At 33.9% G+C, this 22,244-nt stretch overlaps 2 protein-coding genes across 2 annotated transcripts; both read left to right on the forward strand.

Annotated features, from left to right (window-relative positions):
• Positions 1-1,865: 1,865 nt before the first annotated feature.
• LOC143909764 (protein diaphanous homolog 2-like) lies at positions 1,866-9,869 on the forward strand. The gene is made up of 8 exons (XM_077427933.1): positions 1,866-2,115; positions 3,996-4,223; positions 4,297-4,398; positions 7,520-7,716; positions 8,231-8,396; positions 8,663-8,803; positions 8,879-8,987; positions 9,066-9,869. Exons 2-8 carry the CDS (start codon positions 4,056-4,058, stop codon positions 9,179-9,181), a joined length of 999 nt encoding a protein of 332 aa, XP_077284059.1. The 5' UTR covers positions 1,866-2,115; positions 3,996-4,055; the 3' UTR covers positions 9,182-9,869.
• A 1,214-nt stretch (positions 9,870-11,083) lies between these two features.
• On the forward strand, positions 11,084-20,597 carry LOC143909763 (protein diaphanous-like). Its single transcript, XM_077427932.1, has 9 exons — positions 11,084-11,171; positions 11,881-11,952; positions 16,947-17,174; positions 17,248-17,349; positions 18,572-18,768; positions 18,965-19,130; positions 19,397-19,537; positions 19,613-19,721; positions 19,800-20,597. Exons 2-9 carry the CDS (start codon positions 11,920-11,922, stop codon positions 19,913-19,915), a joined length of 1,092 nt encoding a protein of 363 aa, XP_077284058.1. The 5' UTR covers positions 11,084-11,171; positions 11,881-11,919; the 3' UTR covers positions 19,916-20,597.
• The last annotated feature ends 1,647 nt before the right edge of the window (positions 20,598-22,244 follow it).

Below are 22,244 nucleotides of genomic sequence, written 5' to 3' on the forward strand. Positions count from 1 at the left end.
TTTGTGTTTTATTTTTATATCTTTACTAGTGTTGTGCCCGATGAAATATCATCGCATGAGTTATGACATTTAAGTTATTAAATAAAAAAAAATGAAATGAAATGTGTTGGTTCTGTGTTCGATCCACATGTGGTCGTATTTTTTTCAAATAACTTATATGTACGTACATATTTAATTTAATGTGTATCAGAGACGAATTTGCCTAGTGGAAACATAGGTAACAAACAGTATATATACATATATACATAGAAGTTTTTTGTTGATCTGTTATTATGTTCGTATTATATATTCGTACGTTTTGTTGGCAGTGTTTTAACTGTGACTAGTGCTTCCAATCCCGGAAGGTTACTTCAGCGCCGGGATTGCGGTGCTGGGAATTTCCGATCTCGGGATCCCGGTGTTAGCACTGGGAAATCAAATGTTTGTATAAGAAAAAAAATTCAATTGCATGTTTTCATATTTCAAAAACGTTCAATTGTGTTTTGCAAATTCCCGATGTTTCACGCAAAAAATACTTCCATATTGGTGTTCTTATTTTGAGAGTTTGGCTACATTCTCTAAATTTTCGGTTCGCATCCGTAGATTTCTAAGATTAAATAAAACACATCTGAAAATGTAATTCAATAAGGTTGTGGCTATTTGCAGGTGCTATATCTGCGAATTATTGGCTATTTGCAGGTGCTATATCTGCGAATTATTGGCTATTTGCAGGTACTATATCTGCGACAGGCGCAAAGCCTGCTGTGCATGCGCGTTAACTTATAATCCGATAATAATTTCTTACATTTAATGTATGCTAGACTTGTTTAATCAATCGTTCATTATCGTGTACACACATGTACACGTGCACACATGTACACACTTGTATTAAACTTAAAACTCTAGATATGAAATTTCGGTTCGGCGATTACTAGTCAAATGTCACAGGACAACCGGTCGCTCTAGATCGGTCTCACGTGATCACCCGTCACACTAAAACTGGTCACACCCAAAAATTAAAAATTGGTCGAACTTTTGGGTGTGACCAGTTTTTTCGTAACTAATTTTCGGGTGTGACCAGTTTTAGGGTGTGACCAGGTTTAGGGTGTGACCAGTTTTAGTGTCACGGGTGATCACGTGTGACCGATCTAGAGCGACCTGTTGTCCTGTGACTGGTTCACATATGACTAGTAGTCCGTTTACCGAAATTTCAGTTCAATAAACTAAAGGATTTCTGAGAAAAACATAAAAAACCTTGATTTTTTAGTGCAGCGGTTCCCAACTCGTGGTACGCGAAAAAAACCAGTAATGGCGGATTTACAGGAATGTATGATTTATAATAATAATTATCTTAATTAATAATAGTCGACGTTAATATGTACATACATAGGTACAGTCGACGATTGAAATCCGGCAATCGATACCGTTTTCCTCTGATCTGGCATGGATTTTGGAGTGCATTTATAAAAGTAATCAGTGCACTTAAATACGATTAAAATTTCGTGGTTTTTATCATTTATTTTAATTTTTATTAATGTTTATTTGAAATTGACTTTTTTTTTATCTAAAACCATAAATATATATTTGTGCAGACAAGTATATTGTTACAATTTTAACAACTTAATTATTAATTATTGCAGATAGAAAAAACTAACGGCGAATTTTCCGTATTTTGGCGTTTGCAAAGTTTGTTATTATACTATCGGAATTTATATTACTTGCTTATTCACTTTCTATTGTAATATAATAAATATTCATACGTATCGCTAATTCGATATTGGAATAGGATTGTTGTAGTGTCCCATCTACCCAGAATATTTAAAATATCAATGCTTGATAGGGGGAAATACTATTCCGGCATGTTTTAACATTGCAGGAATAATTCCAGTCACGCTATCGTCATTGTCGTTAGTACTACATATTTTGAATTTCAGTGATAGTGCTGTTTAAACATGTGTGTTTATGATATCATAGTTGCGGTTTGATTCACACATAGTTGCGATTTGTGCACTTACTTGGTTGTGTTTTGAATTTCATTATAGTCAAAGGACAGTTGCGATTGGTGCAGTGCAGTGCATTTTTACAAGGCCCTTCTATATTTTTAACTTGCTTGGAACATTTTAAACGCTATTTAAGGTTAAAATTAATGTTTTATTTCGTATTGACAGTGTTGTGTTTGTTTTTCCTTTGACTTCTATTTGTGGTGGATGATGTCGACCGTGTTTATGGTCATTTTTGCAAATGTTGAAAAGTTGTGTCTGTTCTGCTAGTGCTCGTGTTAAAATCGTCGCTTATTTGTTTGTTTATTTATGTCGCACGCTTCCTTTCACAATAATTGCTATCAGTAAGGAAAGACGGACAGACTAACAACTCTTAGTATACTCTGTTTCTTGGGAAATGGAAAGCCCACCGCAGAAGACTAGTTAGTAATCTTGCCCATGTATGTACATATGTACGCGTCCCATGTCGCACTTTTGGGTGTGTTCTTGCCATTGGGTTATGTACATATAACGTGACCATACGTCCCGTTTTGAACGGGACTGTCCCGTAGCCTATCCTAAGCACCGCTTCGGGACTTCGAAATGTCCCGTTTTCAAAAAGACAGCCACTCACGGTAATAATTTTTATGCCTGTCCGGCACTTTTGCACCCATAGATAGGGTCTTTTTTCTTATAAATAAGTTGTGGACAAACGAAACACAGTTGCAAGTCTCAGTTATTAAAGAAATGCTACTGAGAATTTCATTATTATTTGAAATCAACACCTCATACTTCACATACATAATCAAATTTGGGTGCCACTTTAGTATGCGGTCTACCTTAGCATGCGATCTACCTTTGAATCGCAGTCGACTATTCTTTTTTATTTGTATCGTAGCAATTACATACCTGTTTATTATAATTTTTGCTTTTTTATAAGATTTTATAAGACTTATCTTCGATAAGACTCCCTCTAGTCCGCACTAGAGGGAAGTGTCAGATTTTTACTGACTAAAAAACTGCCCCGACTCACCTCACCCCTTTGGGAACCCTACTCGTCGGTGGATTGCTTCCGCAGGGGCTGATTTCGTCCTTGTTGGCTTCTCCTTTTTGTGTGGATCCCTCCTTTCCGGTGCGTCTAGTTGACCCGCTTGGTTTCTGTTTCCTGAAAAACATTCATATGTAGTATTAATGATAGGCTGATAATAGTATATCTATATCTATGGATTGACATCTATTAATTTGCTTCTATAAGCCTTTTCGCTTTCCTTAGCCGTTCGGCCTCCTCCTTCTGCTATAGGGCCAATCCTAACTTAACCTAACCTAACCTGACCCTTAAAAAAATACATAGGTGTTGGCTGCTAAGATATCTTTTTATTTTAAGTTTTATTTCAGCAATATTTTCACAAAAAAAACATATCTTAGCAGCCAAAACCTATTTATTTAAGGGTCAGGTTAGGTTAGGTTAAGTTAGAGTTGGCCCTATTCATTTAAGATTCGGTTGTTAGGGTCGGTATTATTCAGTCACATGCAAGAACTGAGACAGTGAGACCGCATATTAAAGTAAAAATGTGAATACTAAAGTATCACCCAAATTTGTCCCTCAGCAAAGTATAAGACCATATAAATTTTATATTTTCACGTGTTCATTCCTGTTATTTTCATTAATAAATAAAAACCATGAAAAAATATGCGTTTTCTTGAACACATGAACATAAATAATAAAAATTGGTAAATGTCCCGTTTTGAAGAAAAAAAAATAGCCACGTTAGTTATGTATCGTGCCTAGTCATAATTCAAATATATCCTAGGTCAAATACAGGTCATAAAAGTGAATACATTGAATAAAAAATTATAATTTTTGGATGTATTTTGAAAAAAAAATGTTGGTTGAATCTAAAAAAATATTCCGGAAATGGTATAACGAAAAAACAGAGTGGGGAGAGGAAGTTCTGGTCTCCACAAGCGCCCCTTTATCACTTTTTTCATTGAGTACATATGTATATTGTTTCTAATTTTGTCTTGTCTGTTCTGTAGCTGGACACGGTTGTCGAACGGCCGAAGAAGCCGGCTTCTGGAGGACCCGGAGGTGGAGGGATGACTGCTTCGCCAAAAGATGTCGGTCATTCCTCATCCCTTCACTATCCGCCGGGGAATTTCGATGAGGAAGACTCCAGCGGAAACATGGATCTCATCGTCGACTATATAGATGTAGTGAATAATTTAGACGATCGTCAGATCGATGACAAATTTGAGGAGATGCTGGTATGATTTTGATTTTACATTTTATTTCAATGTTTCTATACCTATATATATAATTCACGTTCTTTTTTTTTAGGCTGATATGAATTTGAAAGAAGAAAAGAAAAAACCTTTGCAAATATATGGCAGTGCACAAAAGAAGAACATGCTTATTCATTTTAAATATGTAAATTCTCAGGTTTGTTTATTATAAAGTTAGATATCATACTATAATTAATTTAAATTACGAAAGCATCACGAAGGTTTACGCTGTTGGTTGATTTTTCATTAATAACCTTTCTTTTGACAAAACTTCAAAAGGCAAAATCGACTTAAATATACATTACAAAGCGCGACGACACGATGCAATATTGCTTGCGTTGTATTAAGTCACAAAATGATCACAAGTCACGTCACGCACGTGAATATTCCAGTGGCCAAAGAAAATCAGTTTTACTTGATACGTTACTGTGACATGTACTGATGTGTACTGATGTGTACTGATGTGTACTGATGTGTACTGATGTGATGATGTACTGATGTGTTCATATAAAATGTACCAAATAATACTTTTCGTACTGCTGGTTATGTGCGGTACGTGCCGTGCTAGTATGAATAGACGTTTATAGTCAAAGCGTATGTACATATTTCCGTGGCATCTTGAAATGAAGTGTGCTTCTATATACATATATCTATATAATTTTTTGATAGTTTTACAAAAACTTTACTTTGTATGGGTGGCTCCAAAGGTCGTTCAGTTTAGTGGTGATTGTCTATATTTATATACATACATGACGTGTACATACCCACAAAAGTACTGCTAAGAAGATATGTACATTAAGAGGGCTGTACACCCGAAACCTTTTTTTGAAAGAGGGCTGTACACCCGAAATTTTGTTGCCGTTCCTATCTTCGATATATATATTGAGTGAAATTGAGAGAATGCAACAATATACAATATACATATATATGTATGTATATATATATATATATATATATATATATATATATATATATATATATATATATATATATATATATCATCATCATCATCATTTACAGCCATTCGCCATCCACTGCTGGATGAAGGCCTCTCCAACACGCTTCCACTCGTCTCTGTTTTGCGCAACACTCATCCATCTCATTCCGCACATTTTCCTAATTTCGTTCACCCATCTTCCTTGCGGTCTTCCTTTTACTCTTTTGCCTTCTCTCGGGTACCATTCAAGCACTTATTTTGTCCACCTTTCGTCCATCCTCCTAGCTACGTGACCCGCCCATTGCCATTTCAATCTCTTCACTCTATCCACTATGTCCACTACCCTTGTCATATTTCTCACCCACGTGTTCCGCTCCCTGTCTTTCCTCGTTATGCCAAGCATACAGCGTTCCATACTTCTTTGAGTGCATTGGATTTTATTTTGCATCTTGGCGTTCAGTGTCCAAGTTTCACATCCATACGTCATCACTGGCAAAACGCATTGATCAAAGATCCTTTTCTTCAGGCAGAGTGGCATTTTTGATTTAAAAACAGCATTCATCCGTCCAAATGCACTCCACCCTAATTTCATACGTCTCTTTATCTCTTCATTTTTACTACCAGACATGTCAATTATTTGACCTAAATATAAATAATTATTTACTACTTCTACTGGTTTATCATCTAAGGGGATGCTATCAGGCATGCAATAACTATTGAACATTAGTTTAGTCTTATCTACGTTAATTTTTAATCCTACTTTTCTACTTTCCCTGTCCAGCTGTGTTAGTCTGATAAGTAGGTCAGCTGAATCACGAGCTACTAAAACTATATCGTCTGCGAACCGAAGGTGACTCAAAAAGCGACCATTGATGCTTACTCCGGCTGTATCCCAATCCAATTTCCTGAAAACTCCCTCAAGCACCGCATTGAATAACTTGGGCGAGATTGTATCTCCTTGTCTTACTCCTTTTCCTATGCTAAATCTATCTGTACCTGAAAAAATTTTAACCGAAGCTGTGGCATTCTTATATATTGCAGCTAACAGTCCCACATAGGGTTCCGGCACTCCCTGTGTTTTTAGAGCGTTAAGTACTGCATTATGACTAACTGTATCGAAGGCTTTCTCATAATCGACGAAACCTAGGCACAATGGCCGTTGATATTCGTTGGCGCGCTCGATTAGTTCGCCAACTACTTGGAGGTGGTCCATTGTGCTGAAATTTGCCCTAAACCCTGCCTGCTCTATAGGTTGGTTCTCGTCGAGGATATTCTTCAGCCTTTCTGTAATAACCTTCGTGAAGAGCTTGTAGACCGCTGAAAGTAGACTAATGGGTCGGTAGTTCTTGATATCGCTTTTGTCGCCTTTTTTGTGTATTAAAATGATAGTTGCGTTATTCCATCCTTCTGGTATAGCTTGGTTCTGGATGCATTTGCTGAAAAGCCTAGCTAAGATATTAATTAGGGGGGGGCCGCCACATTTTAGTAAGTCAATGGGAATATTATCTTCCCCTGGGGTTTTACCGTTCTTCATATATATATATATATATATATATATATATATATATATATATATATATATATATATATATATATATATATATATATATATATATATATATATATATATATATATATATATATATATATATATATATATATATATATATATATATATATATATATATATATATATATATATATATATATATATATATATATATATATATATATATATATATATATATATATATATATATATATATATATATATATATATATGTATATTGTTATAAAAAAAATCATCATCGGTATGAGAAAGATATTTGTTGCCGTTCCTTTCTTCGATATATACATATATTGAGTGAATGCGACAATATATATATGTATATATTGAGTGAATGCGACAGTGGCGCTTCGACCAGATAATACGTATTTTAAATCGACAAAATCGAGATTTCGTATTCTCCAATTTTCTCCTCCAAAACTGGACCAATTTAAAAAAAAAATTTCATCATCGGTATGTGAAAGATATATATTCTATGCAACTGTGCGCGTATTTTTTTTTTAAGTCGACCGTTAAATATGCACGCTGGACTCTTTTCGTGGGTGTAAAAAAGAGGCGATTTTATAGATGTTTGGTGGCTCCTAGCTCCTATAAAAAATAACTAATCAAAAAAATAAAAGCACAGATGCATGCCAATGGTAGATATTCATAGCATATTAAAAAATAATTTCTCTAGTGCCGTAATTAAGGAAGGGAGAAGTGTAATACGTTTGTATGGACAAGGCGCTGGTGTCCAGCCCTCTTAAGTATTTAATGTTTCTTTTTGTATTTTAGGAGGGTCGTTTGAAATTTAAAAAGCCAATCGATTACATAAGCTATTTGAGCCAACCCGATTTGACCGTGAACAAGTTGACTGAGTGCCTTGAAGACTTGCGCATATCGCTGACCAACAATCCACTGTCGTGGGTGGAAGACTTCGTTGAGACTGGCGTCCCGAAACTCGTCAGCAAACTCAGCAGTTGTTACGTTAAGTGAGTATACTCACCATTGTTACTTTATCTATGTACGTAGTAATAATAGATTAAGTTTTGTGATCAAGCGAAAATTCGAACTCGAGATTTTAACTGATTCGAACTCAGAATCGATCACTGATCCGTTTTCATGATCTATAAAAAATGTGTGTGTCTGTGGATTTTGGGAATTTCTTGAACACCGTTAGTCCTATTGAACTGAAACTCAGTATCAGTTACTGAAATTCTTATCAAAACGACGTAAATTTTTAAGCTGACCGGAAATGGTACCTCCCCTTATAGGTGTTCTCTTTTTTTAAGTTTTTGAATTCAACCTACCCTTATAATTTTATTCACAGTTTCGCTCAGGGTACGTAACTAAAAGGTGTTGAGTTTAAAATCTGGCAGCAATTGGAAAAAATTTAGAGGATTATAACTTCAAAATGAACTGCCTCCCGTCAAAGCTTTCCTATTTTATCCGCGAAATTGTAATAAGGCCGAATTTTTCATATTTTATTTGACTTGTTTATTATAGGGATGATTGCTATACATGTCCACAGCATGAGTGCATAAAATGTCTCAATGCTATTATGAACAACGCGGTGGGCATTCGTGCAGTATTTGCTTGTCCTGCAGCTTTACCGGCCATCGCGGAATGTGTAGATCCATCCACACCTCATTGCATGTTTGAAGCCGTTAAGGTATGGCACTGTTCACATCTCAATACTGATTGTACCCATGTATAGATGTCAAGTATGCATGAAGCCATAATTAAATCGATCATAGGAGGTCGCAGCTTGCGCCAAGTAGATTGCGCGTGAACCCATCTGCATGATATGCACATGATAGATATGTAGGTTCACTTTCACTTTCAACTTGACAGCTCTACTTGCATCATGTATCCTTTTTATTTAAGTCATATAATATGTATGTACTTGATGAATTTATTATTTTTTTAATGATGCAGGTTTTAGCTGCTACTTGTTTAGTACCCAACGGGCACCAAAAAGTATTGGACGCCATAACTATCAGTGGAGACCCTTCGAGTGGTAAAAGATTTTATCCCATAATTCAAGGATTGCAAAACGAATCCTCCGAATCGTCGAAGGTTTATTTAAGATTATTCATCATCACTTAAAATCAATGTTACATTTGGTTATACATAATTTGGTTTGAATTTTAGGTTGCCTGTATGCAATTGTTAAATGCTATTATAAGTACTCCAGACGACTTAGATTTTAGATTGAATTTAAGGAATGAAATTATGAGGATTGGATTCTCCGATCTCATAGGTAACATATGTCTTTAACGTAATTGATTTGTTCAACTTTATTCATCTTTTCTTTTCATCGGTTATGAATTGTTTTTAGATGACTTGCGTGGTACTTATATGGAAGGTGGGATGTATATTCAGATATCGGCTTTTGATAGCTCCGCTGAAGATGATCACGAAGAATTCATGAACACATTTGACAACGTTAAGTGAATATCATAGAAGTAGAATGTGAATATTGATGTTCGACCGCACTTACGTATTAAACTTAAATTTTTTCAATATTTGTATGAATTTTAAAATGGATTTCGAAGACATTACCGATTGCTTTGAATAAGATACAAAATTTCTCACATTCCTATTTTTTTAGTTTGTCATTTTCATTTTTTCCAATGTACATAGGTATGTGTATATTTTTGTATGTGTAATTTTTTTAATATATGTATGTATATAATACACATGTATGTACATACATATGTATCAATATTCTTACCAAATTTGTTAAGATTTTATTTAATGTTGTATTTTACATGTAAGTAATTAAATTTTGAAAATATTTTATATTTTTTATGTAATTTTTTATTATTTAGTTGAAATATTGCTTCACAAATTCATAAGTTTACATGACAATAAATCTAATATATAATTTCGGAAGAGACTTTGTATGTATGTAAGTATGTAAGTATTGTTGATTGGGAACTTCGAAAACAAAACAAAGTTTCTATGACAATTCAATTGGTTGGATATTATATTTTTTTCGATTCAAATAAAATTAATAAAAAAAACAAATAAATAATTACTATTAGATTCGCCATGTTTAGGTTGTTTATATTACAAATACTGAGCGAAGCCGGGTTAAACAATAAGTTAATAATATAACTGAATATACGTCTTATTTTTGAAAAGAAAATGTGTATAGCATGCAAATTTCCCGTATCCACCACTGTGAATGTACAACTCCTATTAAAGGTATGTTCATACCTAGTCGGTACGTATCGGCAGCAGCAGGCAACCTGCAAGTACGAACATTATTATTTGATACATTATTTATGGATGCGTATAAATGCGTGAATGCGCATGCGCGAATGTAACATGAATGCGTCCAAATATAATGTACCAAAGAATACTGTCTGTACTTGCAGTTTGCCCGCTGCTGCCGATACATGCTGACTAGGTATGAAAAGACCTTAATGCGAAACGAATATCGAAGACTATTAAGATACGGGTGGATACGGGAAATTTGCATAGTATGCAAATTTCCCGTATCCACCACTGTGAATGTACAACTCTTATTAAAGGTCTATTCGTACCTAGTCGGTACGTATCGGCATTTTTCCGGTCAACGTCGACATAGTAGGTAGGATAGTTTTTTTAGCCAATTTAATGCAGGAACCGTTTCAACAATGAAATCAGAAAAAAAAATTGGCAAAATCTAATAGGAAACGATCGACCTGGAGTCACAAATATTATACTGACTGAATAAATGAATGAATACTTAAAATAATAATAATGAATGAATAGTTAATGTTATCTTCAAAATGATCTGGATGATCTGGATTCTTTTAATATTCATTCGATGGAATATTTTTCTTAATAGTCTTCGATATTCGTTTCGCATTAAGGTCTGCTCATACCTAGTCAGTACGTATCGGCAGCAGCAGGCAACCTGCAAGTACGGACAGTATTATTTGATACATTATGTATGGATGCGTATAAATGCGTGAATGCGCATGCGCGAATGGAACATGAATGCGTCCATATAGAATGTACCAAAGATATGGTCTAGTTTAGGGTCTTTATATATGTGATAATATAGTAGTGATAATTATTATTTATATATATGTACATATCTCAAATATCTATCATTTATTATTTCCTTTATAATAAATTTAATAATTTTAAAATTATAAGAGGTTATTTATTCTATATAAATTTGTAAGTTTTGAATATTTTAACACTACAATTTGATTTCTCGAATGGATGATTCAAATTTAAAAGAGTTCCATTTATCTCTTCGATAAGATATGGTTTTCTTGAAATTGCAATTCGTTCAGACATATATACAATATATATATATATATATATATATATATATATATATATATATATATATATATATATATATCTATATTCTTATCAGTTGTAGCTGTTTTGTATCACTCATCAGTTGCGGTACACTTGCCAGGTGGTGGATTTATAATCGGTAATACATACATACATAATTTTGAAATGATCGCTTTTATTAATTAATTTTTGAACAATGAACGTGCTGTCGTTTTTAATCATTCTTAACCGTATAATTCCTAATGCGGGCTCTACACTATATATTTGAAGAACGCAATTAAATTGTGTCATTTAGAGCATTTTCTTTATCGGAACCATTGGCGAGCGGTCTGCGTATCAGTCTCTGAACACGCGGTGGGGTAAGTTCGATCCCCCGATCTGGAAATTTTATTTTTCAAATATCGTGAAAATATAAATTAATTTCAAATTTCAATTAAATATATATATATTTAATTGTTTAATTATGAAAAAAGTAGTTCAAAACCTCACTAAATAAAATTATTATAATTACGTATTTTTATATGGCGATCAATCAATGTTTAAAAAAAGGACTATTTCAAATAGAACCATGGCGTAATCGGTTAGCGCTCAACTCGGATATACCTAAAAGAGGATATTTGTGTGAAAGGTCACCGATTCGAGACCGCAAATGAATTTTGTACAAAGTTTAGACTTTTTATCGATTCATTATGTTTGGCTAGCGTTAAGACACACACACGCAGATTAGCGTCTTTATACATATAATAATATTAATATTTCGAACGCAGACTATAGGTACACACAGATGTTACGTATGAAAATTGATTGAACTCATATATGTATGTACATATGTTTCGTTTTTATTGTAGAATTGGTTGCAACTTTGATATATCATATCATCTACGAGAATGTCGCGACAAGAGAAAACTAAATCTTCTTTTGTGAGTATTCATTTTTACTATATACGACAAAATATATTGTATTTATCGTATGTATACTTTTTGAGTATTTTAAATATCGAAATTGATAAGATAAAACCAATATAAGATTGATAAGATAAAAGTCAATTTAACACTATAATGGCCGCTGACTCATATTTATATCATGTTGGGTGCACAACGCTTACTGGCCGCTGATACATATATGTATGTATGTACATACATATATGATTTACGACTCCGCGAATATATTTTTCGCGCATAATATATTTTTTAATCCGGTGATATATTTTTGTCTCACGTTTCCGTTTATGACGAAAACGTGATACAAAATTGTATCATCAGCCACAAACGGTTGTCGAAAATGATACACAAAAATATATCAGTGGATTCAAACAGTTCGCGCAGTCGTGAATCATATATACATACATATATATCAGCGGCCAATAAGCGTTTTGCACCCAATTATAGACGTATTAAAAAGTTTTAAATCTTTTTTCAGATGTAATACATTAAAGGTATAACGATTACATGTATGTACATATGTATAATAACTATTTTTTTTGTAATTTTATTTTAAAATTTTTAATTTAAATATTTCAATAAATGTGTATTTTTTAAATGAAATAAATTCTTTAAATGTAATGAAAAAATATTAAAGGGGCGACAAATTTGATATTTGCTAAGGGCGCCAAAAACATCGCTACGGCTCTGTTCATTAGTTTCGCATCTCGCTCTCTTTATGTCGTCTATTGTCACTCTCGGTATTTCGTCTCAATTGTCACTCTCTGTATTTCGAAGGGGTTAGGAACCTTTTAATAAACTTAAATTATACGATAAAAATATCAAAATTCGTTTTAAATAAATATTATCTAATTCGTTTTAAATTAAAATTATCAACCCTTTTAAAATTTGTAGCTATGATAACTAACGGAAAGAAAAATAAATTTAAATTGTAGATTATCCAAAAAAAAACCATGCTATTGGAACTTAATTAAGTAATTGCAATTAATTACTAAGTAATTGCAGATTGCTTCATACTTGGAGATTTTTTTTTAATTATTTGTTTTTCAAAATTTTGCTATTAATTTTACTTTTGCACAATACCAATTTAACACAATGAGTCAGTTTGTTTGAAACAAAAATTAAAATAATGTCATGTGATTGCTATGAATGATCTTGGAAATTATATCAATCAATATATTTCTGATGAAACCAAACGTTTAATTATGAGTTTTCCGCCTCAAGACCTAACGGACCATTTCCTAAAGACACTTGCCAACAGAATAGAAGTTTTGATGAATCAGAAATTTCCTTGAAAAAGCTTAACCCAACTTAACTTAACGCTGGTCAGGTAGATTACAATCTTTATTAGGTATAAAATTGCGTTTTATTGATATAAGTAAGTCGTTAACAGAGATCAATCTAAAATTCACAAAAAAAGTAGATCGAGAAGAATCACTGCGAATTAAAAATACAATGACAACATTTAAATTTGCATTTATTTTTATGCAAAGTGATGAGTGAAATTAATTATGCTTCTAAAACGTTATAAAACCGTGATTTAGTCTTAGGTGAAGCTATTTTAATATTAAATCGTGTTCATAAACATATAAGTGACTTGTGAAATTCATATGAAGATATAAAATTAGAAGTTAAAACATTAACAAAAAAGTGGGATTCAGACAGTGATTTTCAAATCGAACGACAAAGAAACGTTAAACGACATTTTGATGAATTAACTTCAGATTATCGATTTGAAAACACAAAACATTCATTCAGAGTTAATGTTTTTTACTATGTAACTGTACAAATTAAGACACGTTTTGCGGGCATGCAGGTAGTGAACAACTATTTCGGGTTTCTTGAACCTAAGAAAATTACACTGAGCAACAAAAAATCACGTTTTTGAGTTACCAGAGTGGAGACTAGCCAATCTTTACTAAGTTTGACCCACTGAATTCGAATATGATATTGATTTTTGTTGGTGGGCGATCGCTTACGAGATATGAGCGTTTAAAAAAATCCGCGATTTTTACAGTTTTTTGGCTTTTGCGGTCTTTAACTCAAAATTTAGGATTGTTACGCTCAAACTGAGTATTGTTATAAATAGTCAGATATTTTTCCTATTAATTGTTATATTTCATTGCTTTAAAATACTTCTAATTAATTGTCTAGCGAATTTTAAAAGTCAAAAATATATTTTTTTTTACGGATTTTTTTTCCGTGCTATTTTTCATTTATTAGGCAAATTTTTTTATTTCACCACGTTTATAAGGATTGGTTTTCTATCTCAATATTTTTTTTTTATCTAAACGTACTAACTCAAGCGGTAATTGCAATTTAAATGCTTTCGTTGTATATATGGTTGTATCGCGTAATATGTTAGGTGCAAGCGAGATGGCATGTAGTCAGACCGCTGTACTCTGTGAGGTAGATTATATGTAAAGATTGGCTAGTCTCCGCTCTGGTATTTTTTTTTTGTTGCTCAGTGTTATCAATATGCCGGAAGCAGATATTCCAGACCATTGTTTGAATCTCAGAAAAAAATATCCAGAAGTTTTCTCAGATCAATTCGAATCTCAATTTACTCATGTACTTTTATTAATAAAGAAAGATCTTTCTGAAACAATGACCATAAGGCAATTTTCAGAATTACTTATTACCAACTACAGTTGCTTGGAGAGTGATTTTTCAGAAGTACATCTATACCGCATTTATGCTATTTTTTACTCTTCCGGTAACTGTGGCTAGTGTAGAAAGAACATTCAATAAATTAAAAATAATAAGACTACAAAAGAAATTTGATCGGCCAAACCAGACTCAATGAACTATCTTTGCTTACAATTGAGCACAAAGAAGCAGCCAAAAAGGACCTCAAACAACTAATTTATGATTTTGCAAACAGTAAGGCTCGAAAGAAGAAATTTTAAAATTGGTGAGTTAAAGGTCAATGGGCAAATAGTATGGAAGAAAAACCCACGGCGGACAGAAATTAAATTGTGAGGATATATAGATATATGTCTCTAGTTTATCATGGTAAGGGTCGCTTTCTTGTGGGTTGTGGGAATATTGAAAAACGAGCGAAAAAATATTGCAACGAGCGAGACGCGACCCTATACGTGAGAGAGAGGGAGCGAACGTATACTTGCCGGGTACGTAAATCAACATCACGCGGGACGTACATCAACCCTTTACTTACTAAAGTTTTGTAAGCGTCGAAGGGTAGTTACCCGTGGAGAAGAAACCAAAACAAACCCGGAAGAGAAAAAATCTGATTATGGCTGCTTTAGTAGCTATTTAACAGAACGACAACTTATATTTAATAGTAGTATTCGATTTTTTGAATAAATATATTTTTGTTTCACACTTTGTTCTCCCATGGATTCTAAATAAAATAACCATATATAATGTTAAGTGAATTTATACTCTTTCATTTTATATCATTTTCATTCATGTCCGCGACCGGGTCGGATTGCGCCCAATGACCTTTAGAAAATTATATTATGTACTTACATATTATATTAATACTGCGTTGCAAAAGCATAAATATGGTATTTCGATTTAAAAATTTGAGGGGATGGTCCTTGATGATTTTTTGCTTACGGGCCCAAAATTCCAAGTTACGTCACTGTTCTGTTTTTAAAGCCAATTTAGTACCAAGCTTCGTTGGTTTTAACAGTCACACGTATTAATTACGCATTCCTAATAACCAGCCGAACAAAATAACATTAAAACATAAAAAAAATCGCCAATTTAGCCATCTTTGATAAAAATCGAAGGCGAAGTAAGAGGCTGGTAAAAAAAAAGTTTTTTAAAAACCTACCTCTTCTATAATTTGTATATAAAATTATTATTTAGAATAAAAATACCAATAGTTTTATTTTACTACCGTCATCTATGTATAAAATTAATGACTACCAAACGTCACCGAGATTAAAAATTTTCGGACTTGAAACGCTTCTTAAACGATATTTTATCTCTATCGTAATGGCGGAGGATCCATTTACTTACATATATTGATGACCAAAATGAGCAATATGGCAAAGTATGAAAACGATCGGATAAGAGGCAAACTTTTTCCTGAATTGTAATCGTAAGTGAAACGTAAAGGACGTATGTAAAAAAAGGGCCTCAATTATACTATAATATTTCGTCTGTTGAATTTCTTCGAATATTATTTCGCCTTTGGCACTTGTTTATTTCGCAATAATTGTTATCGAATTCCGTGAAGTAAATTAATCCGTTTGGAACTTCAAACAGGAACGTATGTATGTATGTTATCAGATGGCATATCATCGATATATTGGTGTTGTCCAATTGATATCGATGCTAGTGCTATGTGCAGGTTTAATATATGACTCTTATCTAAGACACAGAGAGTCACGTGTTTTTTTTTTTTTGATAGTTTTGCACATACAAAAGAAACGCTAAATGTACTCCAGTACACCAAATCTGTACTGCAGCGTCCCACACCTCCTGGAGTGTTTTCGGTGATAGGTTTGACATCGCTTTCCGTATTTAAAGAATTTGTCGAAATAATAACATCATACAAATAGCATATACTCGTGCAATCTTGAATTGGGCAACCCCCCGCGGTATGAAGATACGCCTTCCACGGCTCGAGTCCATGTATATACGCGTCCCGTGTCGCACTTTTGAGTGCGTTCTTTCCATTGGGTTATGTATCGTGCCTAGTCATAATTCAAATCTATCCTAGTAAAGGTCATAAATTGTATACGTTTTTAAAAAATTATAATTTTGTATGTAAGAACATATTTTGAAAAAAAAAATGTTGAATCAAATAAAATTTAACGGAGATGGTGTAACGAAAGAAACAGAGTGGGGAGAAGGGGTTCTGGTCTCTATAAGCCCCCCTCCATCACTATCGCTTCATAAGATAGAACTCGTCATTTTCAGTATGGCGCATTTGTTTCTCGTGTCGCATTTTTTTTTCTTTGAGAATTGTTTATAATTTTGTCTTGTCTGTTCTGTAGCTGGACACGTTCTTCGGACAGCCGAAGAAGCCGACTCCTGGAGCTCCCGGCGGAGGAGGGACGACCGCATCGCCACAAGATGCCGGTCGTCCCTCATCCCTTCACTGTCCGTCGGCGAATTGCGATGAGGAAGACTCCGGCGGAAGCATGGATCATGTCGTCGACTATAAAGATATGGTGAATAATTTAGACGAACGTCAGATCGATGACAAGTTTGAGGAGATGCTGGTATGATTTAGATTTTACATTTTATTTCAATGTTTCCATATAATATATTTAATGAACGTTCTTTCGTTTTTAGGCAGGTATGAATTTGAGCGAAGAAAAGAAAAAACCTTTGCGAGTATACAACAGTGCACAAAAGAAGAGCATGCTTATTGTTTATAAAGGTGTAAATTCTCAGGTTGGTTTATTATAACGTTAAAGATGACACCATAATCAATTTCAATTACGAAAACATCACGAAACTTTATGCCGTTGGCTAATTTTTCAATAAGAACCTTTCCTTTGACAAAACTTAAATTCTTCAGTTGATTAAGAAACCTCCAAATTTCAGACCAATGAAATTATGATACTTATAAGTTACTCGTTTACTTTGGGTAGCTTAAATGTTACGCAGGTATCAAATTTGGACCGCATTCAAACTGCCAAATTAAAGGTCTAATCATACTTTCTAGCAGTTCACAGCACAGCAGCTCATATAAAAGACAGTTTCTATTCATACTATATAGTGACGCACGTTTCAGCACATTCAGACAAGTTTTGGTCGAGTGCAAGCAAAATCGGCTTACATATGCATTACAGAGTGCGACGATACGGCGCAATATTGCTTGCGTCATATCTAGTAATAAAATGAAGTCTCCGAAAATATTACTATGCGCATGCGTACTTTCGTTAATACATGTGCACACGCATAGGCGGATCCAAGGGGGGTGCCATGGGTGCCATGCCCCCCCCCCCCCCTTGGGACGAATTTAATTTCAAATATTTTGTAAATTTTTCATATTTCCTGAATGGGGTTTTACACCATAATAGTTTTCTTTAAAAAAATTACTACAATGTAAGTATCATATCTACTATTATTTATATCGTTATGTTAAATCACATAAGTTTTAATTTTTTTTTATGTTCAATTTCAAAATGGCACCCTCCTTGACCACTTTCTGGATCCGCCTATGCAGCACACGCTATTATGACGTCACGCGTGCTTATATTCTACCGTGGCCAAAGAAAACCTGTTTTACTTGATACGTTACGGTGACATATACTGCTGTATAGTATGAATAGATTTTGTCGGCTACTGCTGTAACGTCTACGCCATGTTAGACATGAATGTGTTCATATATGTAAATTGTACCAAAGAATACTTTTCGTACTGCTGGTTATGTAGTTCCGTAGTATCTTGAAATGAAGTATCTATTTACGGTTTTCTTTGTTTCTTATGATGTGTTGCATTTTAGTATATTTTTTTATTGTATGGGTGGCTCCAACGGTCGTTCAGTTTTGTGATGATTGTCTACATTTATCTACATACATATATGACGTGTCCATGACGTGACATACCCAAAAAGTGGTGCGAAGCAAATTAGTACTGTGAGAATTTAATTTATCTTTTTGTACTTTAGGAGGGTCTTTCGAAATTTGAAAAGCCGGTCGATTACATAACCTATTTGAGCCAACCCGATTTGACCGTGAACAAGTTGACTGCATGCCTTGAAAACTTACGCATATCGCTGACCAACAATCCACTGTCGTGGGTGGAAGACTTCGTTGAGACTGGCGTCCAGAAACTCGTCAGCATACTCAGCAGTTGTTACGTTAAGTGAGTTTATTCACCATTTTTTAAATTATTTGAAGCTTAGCTTTGTAAAGCCACAGTTTAGCTCGGGGTAGCTATCCAAAAGGACTTTGGCTTAAAATCTGACAGCAATTGGAAAATAAAAATTAAATGATTATTACATCAGAATGAACTGTCTCCTTTCAAAGCTTTCATATTTTATTTGACTTGTTTATTATAGAGATGAACGCTATACACGTCCACAGCAAGAGTGCATAAAATGTCTCAAAGCTATTATGTACGACACGGTGGGCTGTCGAGCAGTATTTGCTTGTCCTGCAGCTTTTCCGGCCATCGCGAAAAGTGTAGATCCATCCAAACCTCATTGCATGTTTGAAGCCGTTAAGGTATGGCACTGTTCACATCTCAATACTGATTGTACCCATGTAGAGATGTCAAGTATGCATGAAACCATAATTAAATCGATCATAGGAGGTCGCAGCTTGCGCCAAGTAGATTGCGCGTGAACCCATCTGCATGATATACACATGATAGATATGTAGGTTCACTTTCACTTTCAACTTGACAGCTCTACTTGCATCATGTATCCTTTTTATTTAAGTCATATAATATGTATGTACTTGATGAATTTATTATTTGTTTAATGATGCAGGTTTTAGCTGCTACTTGTTTAGTACCCAACGGGCACCAAAAAGTATTGGACGCCATAACTATCAGTGGAGACCCTTCGAGTGGTAAAAGATTTTATCCCATAATTCAAGGATTGCAAAACGACTCCTCCGAATCGTCGAAGGTTTATTTAAGATTATTCATCATCACTTAAAATCAATGTTACATTTGGTTATATATAATTTGGTTTGAATTTTAGGTTGCCTGTATGCAATTGTTAAATGCTATTATAAGTACTCCAGACGATTTAGATCTTAGATTAAATTTGAGGAATGAAATTATGAGGATCGGATTCTCCGATCTCATAGGTAACATATGTCCTTAACGTAATTGATTTGTTCAACTTTATTCAACTTTTCTTTTCATCGGTTATGAATTGTTTTTAGATGACTTGCGTGGTACTTATATGGAAGGTGGGATGTATATTCAGATATCGGCTTTTGATAGCTCCGCTGAAGATGATCACGAAGAATTCATGAACACATTTGACATCGTTAAGTGAATATCATAGAAGTAGAATGTGAATATTGATGTTCGACCGCACTTACCTATTAAACTTAAATATTTTCAATATTTGTATGAATTTTAAAATGGATTTCGAATACATTACCGATTGCTTTGAATAAGATACAAAATTTCTCACATTCCTATTTTTTTAGTTTATCATTTTCATTTTTTCCAATGTACATAGGTATGTGTATATTTTTGTATGTGTAATTTTTTTAATATATGTATGTATATAATTCACATGTATGTATGTACATACATATGTATCAATATTCTTACTAAATTTGTTAAGATTTTATTTAATGTTGTATTTTACATGTAAGTAATTAAAGTTTGAAAATATTTTATATTTTTTATAATTTAGTTGAAATATTGCTTCACAAATTCATAAGTTTACATGACAATAAATCTAATATATAATTTCGGAAGAGTCTTTGTATGTATGTAAGTATGTAAGTTTTGTTGATTGGGAACTTCGAAGACAAAACAAAGTTTCTATGACAATTCAATTGGTTGGATATTATTTTTTTTTTCGATTCAAATAAAATTAATAAAAAAAAACAAATAAATATTTACTATTAGATTCGCCATGTTTAGGTTGTTTATATTACAAATACTGAGCGAAGCCGGGTAAAACAACTAGTTAATAATATAACTGAATATACGTCTTATTTTTGAAAAGAAAATGTGTATACCATGCAAATTTCCCGTATCCACCACTGTGAATGTACAACTCCTATTAAAGGTCTATTCATAACTAGTCGGTACGTATCGGCAGCAGCAGGCAACCTGCAAGTACGGACAGTATTATTTGATACATTATGTATGGATGCGTATAAATGCGTGAATGCCCATGCGCGAATGGAACATGAATGCGTCCATATAGAATGTACCAAAGAATACTGTCCGTACTTGCAGGTTGCCTGCTGCTGCCGATACATCCTGACTAGGTATGAACATACCTTAATACGAAACGAATATCGAAGACTATTAAGAAAAATATTCCATCGAATGAATATGAAAAGAATCTAGATCATCCAGATCATTTTGAAGATTAAACTTGTCCATATATAAAATCGTATTGAAATTGAATTTCCTACAATGAAGCTTCACCTCTAATATGGATACCTAGTCAGCACGTATCGACTTCAGCAGGTATCCGGCCGTACGAAAAGTATTCTTTGGTACATTTTGTATGGGTATATTCATACCAACCGTCACGTTTACGCCACGGCAGGCTTATAGCAGTACCCGACATTTCCTGTTCATACCTTACAGCAACATCCGTCAACATATCGTATCCGTTTTTTTGGCCATCGTGGAAATATACACGCGAATTACGTGCCATGAGTCTGCCGCTTTGCTGTTTTGGCCAATTATCGATAGTGACAGTTGACAGCTGTTCAATCTTTCGACATGGTTTTGGCGCAAATATTTAAAAAATATTTAAAAAAATTTTGTCCATCATCCACAAGCTCCTTATACAGTGTCCAAAACTCTCCTTCGGTTTTTCTATTTTTTAGCATGGGATGCACATCAAAACGCCTCCGTGCTTTTTTATTGCCTTCTTAAGATCCTTCCAACAAAAACGCGATTATACGTAATTTTTCGTTCGATAAACGCCGAAACATTTTTGCTGACTTGTATTCTGACGCGTAGCTACGAATGCACGTGTATGCACTCATATTGTTAGTACTCGACAATACGACGTAAGCAATATTGCGCCGTATCGTCATGGCCTGTAATGTATAAGTAAGCCGATTTTGCCTTGCACTCGGCCAAAGTTCCGTAAGCGTGACGTGACCGCGACGTGTAGGTAGATATGAATAGAAATGTAATAAAATAACATATTTGAAACGGAGTCGTGCAGTGCTGAAGCCGTGCAGTGCTGTTAAGTATGAACAGACCTTAATAGAAAATTATTCCGAAGTAGAATTTTTTCAAGTGGTAAAAGTGCTAAATATGTCATTTTAGCATACCAATCATCAGTATGAAGACATTTTATAAAATAAACCACACCTTAATTTCGAAAAGAGACTAACAATTCATTCCGAAGTTAATTCTGCTGGCTCATTGCCCTCGAGTAGCGAAGATAATTCCTGGCAGGATTAGTTCTGCATGTTTGTACAGGAGCGATGATGATGCCATTGTAAAACTTGTGTATTTTTGTGAAATATATGAGATCACTGGTTTTGATTCAGAAAAGCACAAGTTGTACTATATTCTTACAAATTAATTCAAGCCGTTTTCTTTTGCACTGGTGTGGTATCCAAACGTCAAATACACACACCCAGAGAAATGTAATAATAATAGAAGGGCCCTTA

Source organism: Arctopsyche grandis, chromosome 3 (assembly GCF_051622035.1).
Source record: "Arctopsyche grandis isolate Sample6627 chromosome 3, ASM5162203v2, whole genome shotgun sequence".
Classification (NCBI taxonomy): domain Eukaryota; kingdom Metazoa; phylum Arthropoda; class Insecta; order Trichoptera; family Hydropsychidae; genus Arctopsyche; species Arctopsyche grandis.

What these genes read in the sequence shown, in the direction of transcription:
- LOC143909764 (XM_077427933.1), top strand. Translation starts at nt 4,056, where the DNA reads ATGACTGCTTCGCCAAAAGATGTCGGTCATTCCTCATCCCTTCACTAT. An exon ending in TTAAATATGTAAATTCTCAG is followed by an intron (nt 4,399 to 7,519) that starts GTTTGTTTATTA and finishes TTTGTATTTTAG; the next exon opens with GAGGGTCGTTTGAAATTTAA. An exon ending in GCATGTTTGAAGCCGTTAAG is followed by an intron (nt 8,397 to 8,662) that starts GTATGGCACTGT and finishes TTAATGATGCAG; the next exon opens with GTTTTAGCTGCTACTTGTTT.
- LOC143909763 (XM_077427932.1), top strand. Translation starts at nt 11,920, where the DNA reads ATGTCGCGACAAGAGAAAACTAAATCTTCTTTT. An exon ending in ACAAGTTTGAGGAGATGCTG is followed by an intron (nt 17,175 to 17,247) that starts GTATGATTTAGA and finishes TTTCGTTTTTAG; the next exon opens with GCAGGTATGAATTTGAGCGA. An exon ending in ACTCCTCCGAATCGTCGAAG is followed by an intron (nt 19,538 to 19,612) that starts GTTTATTTAAGA and finishes TTTGAATTTTAG; the next exon opens with GTTGCCTGTATGCAATTGTT.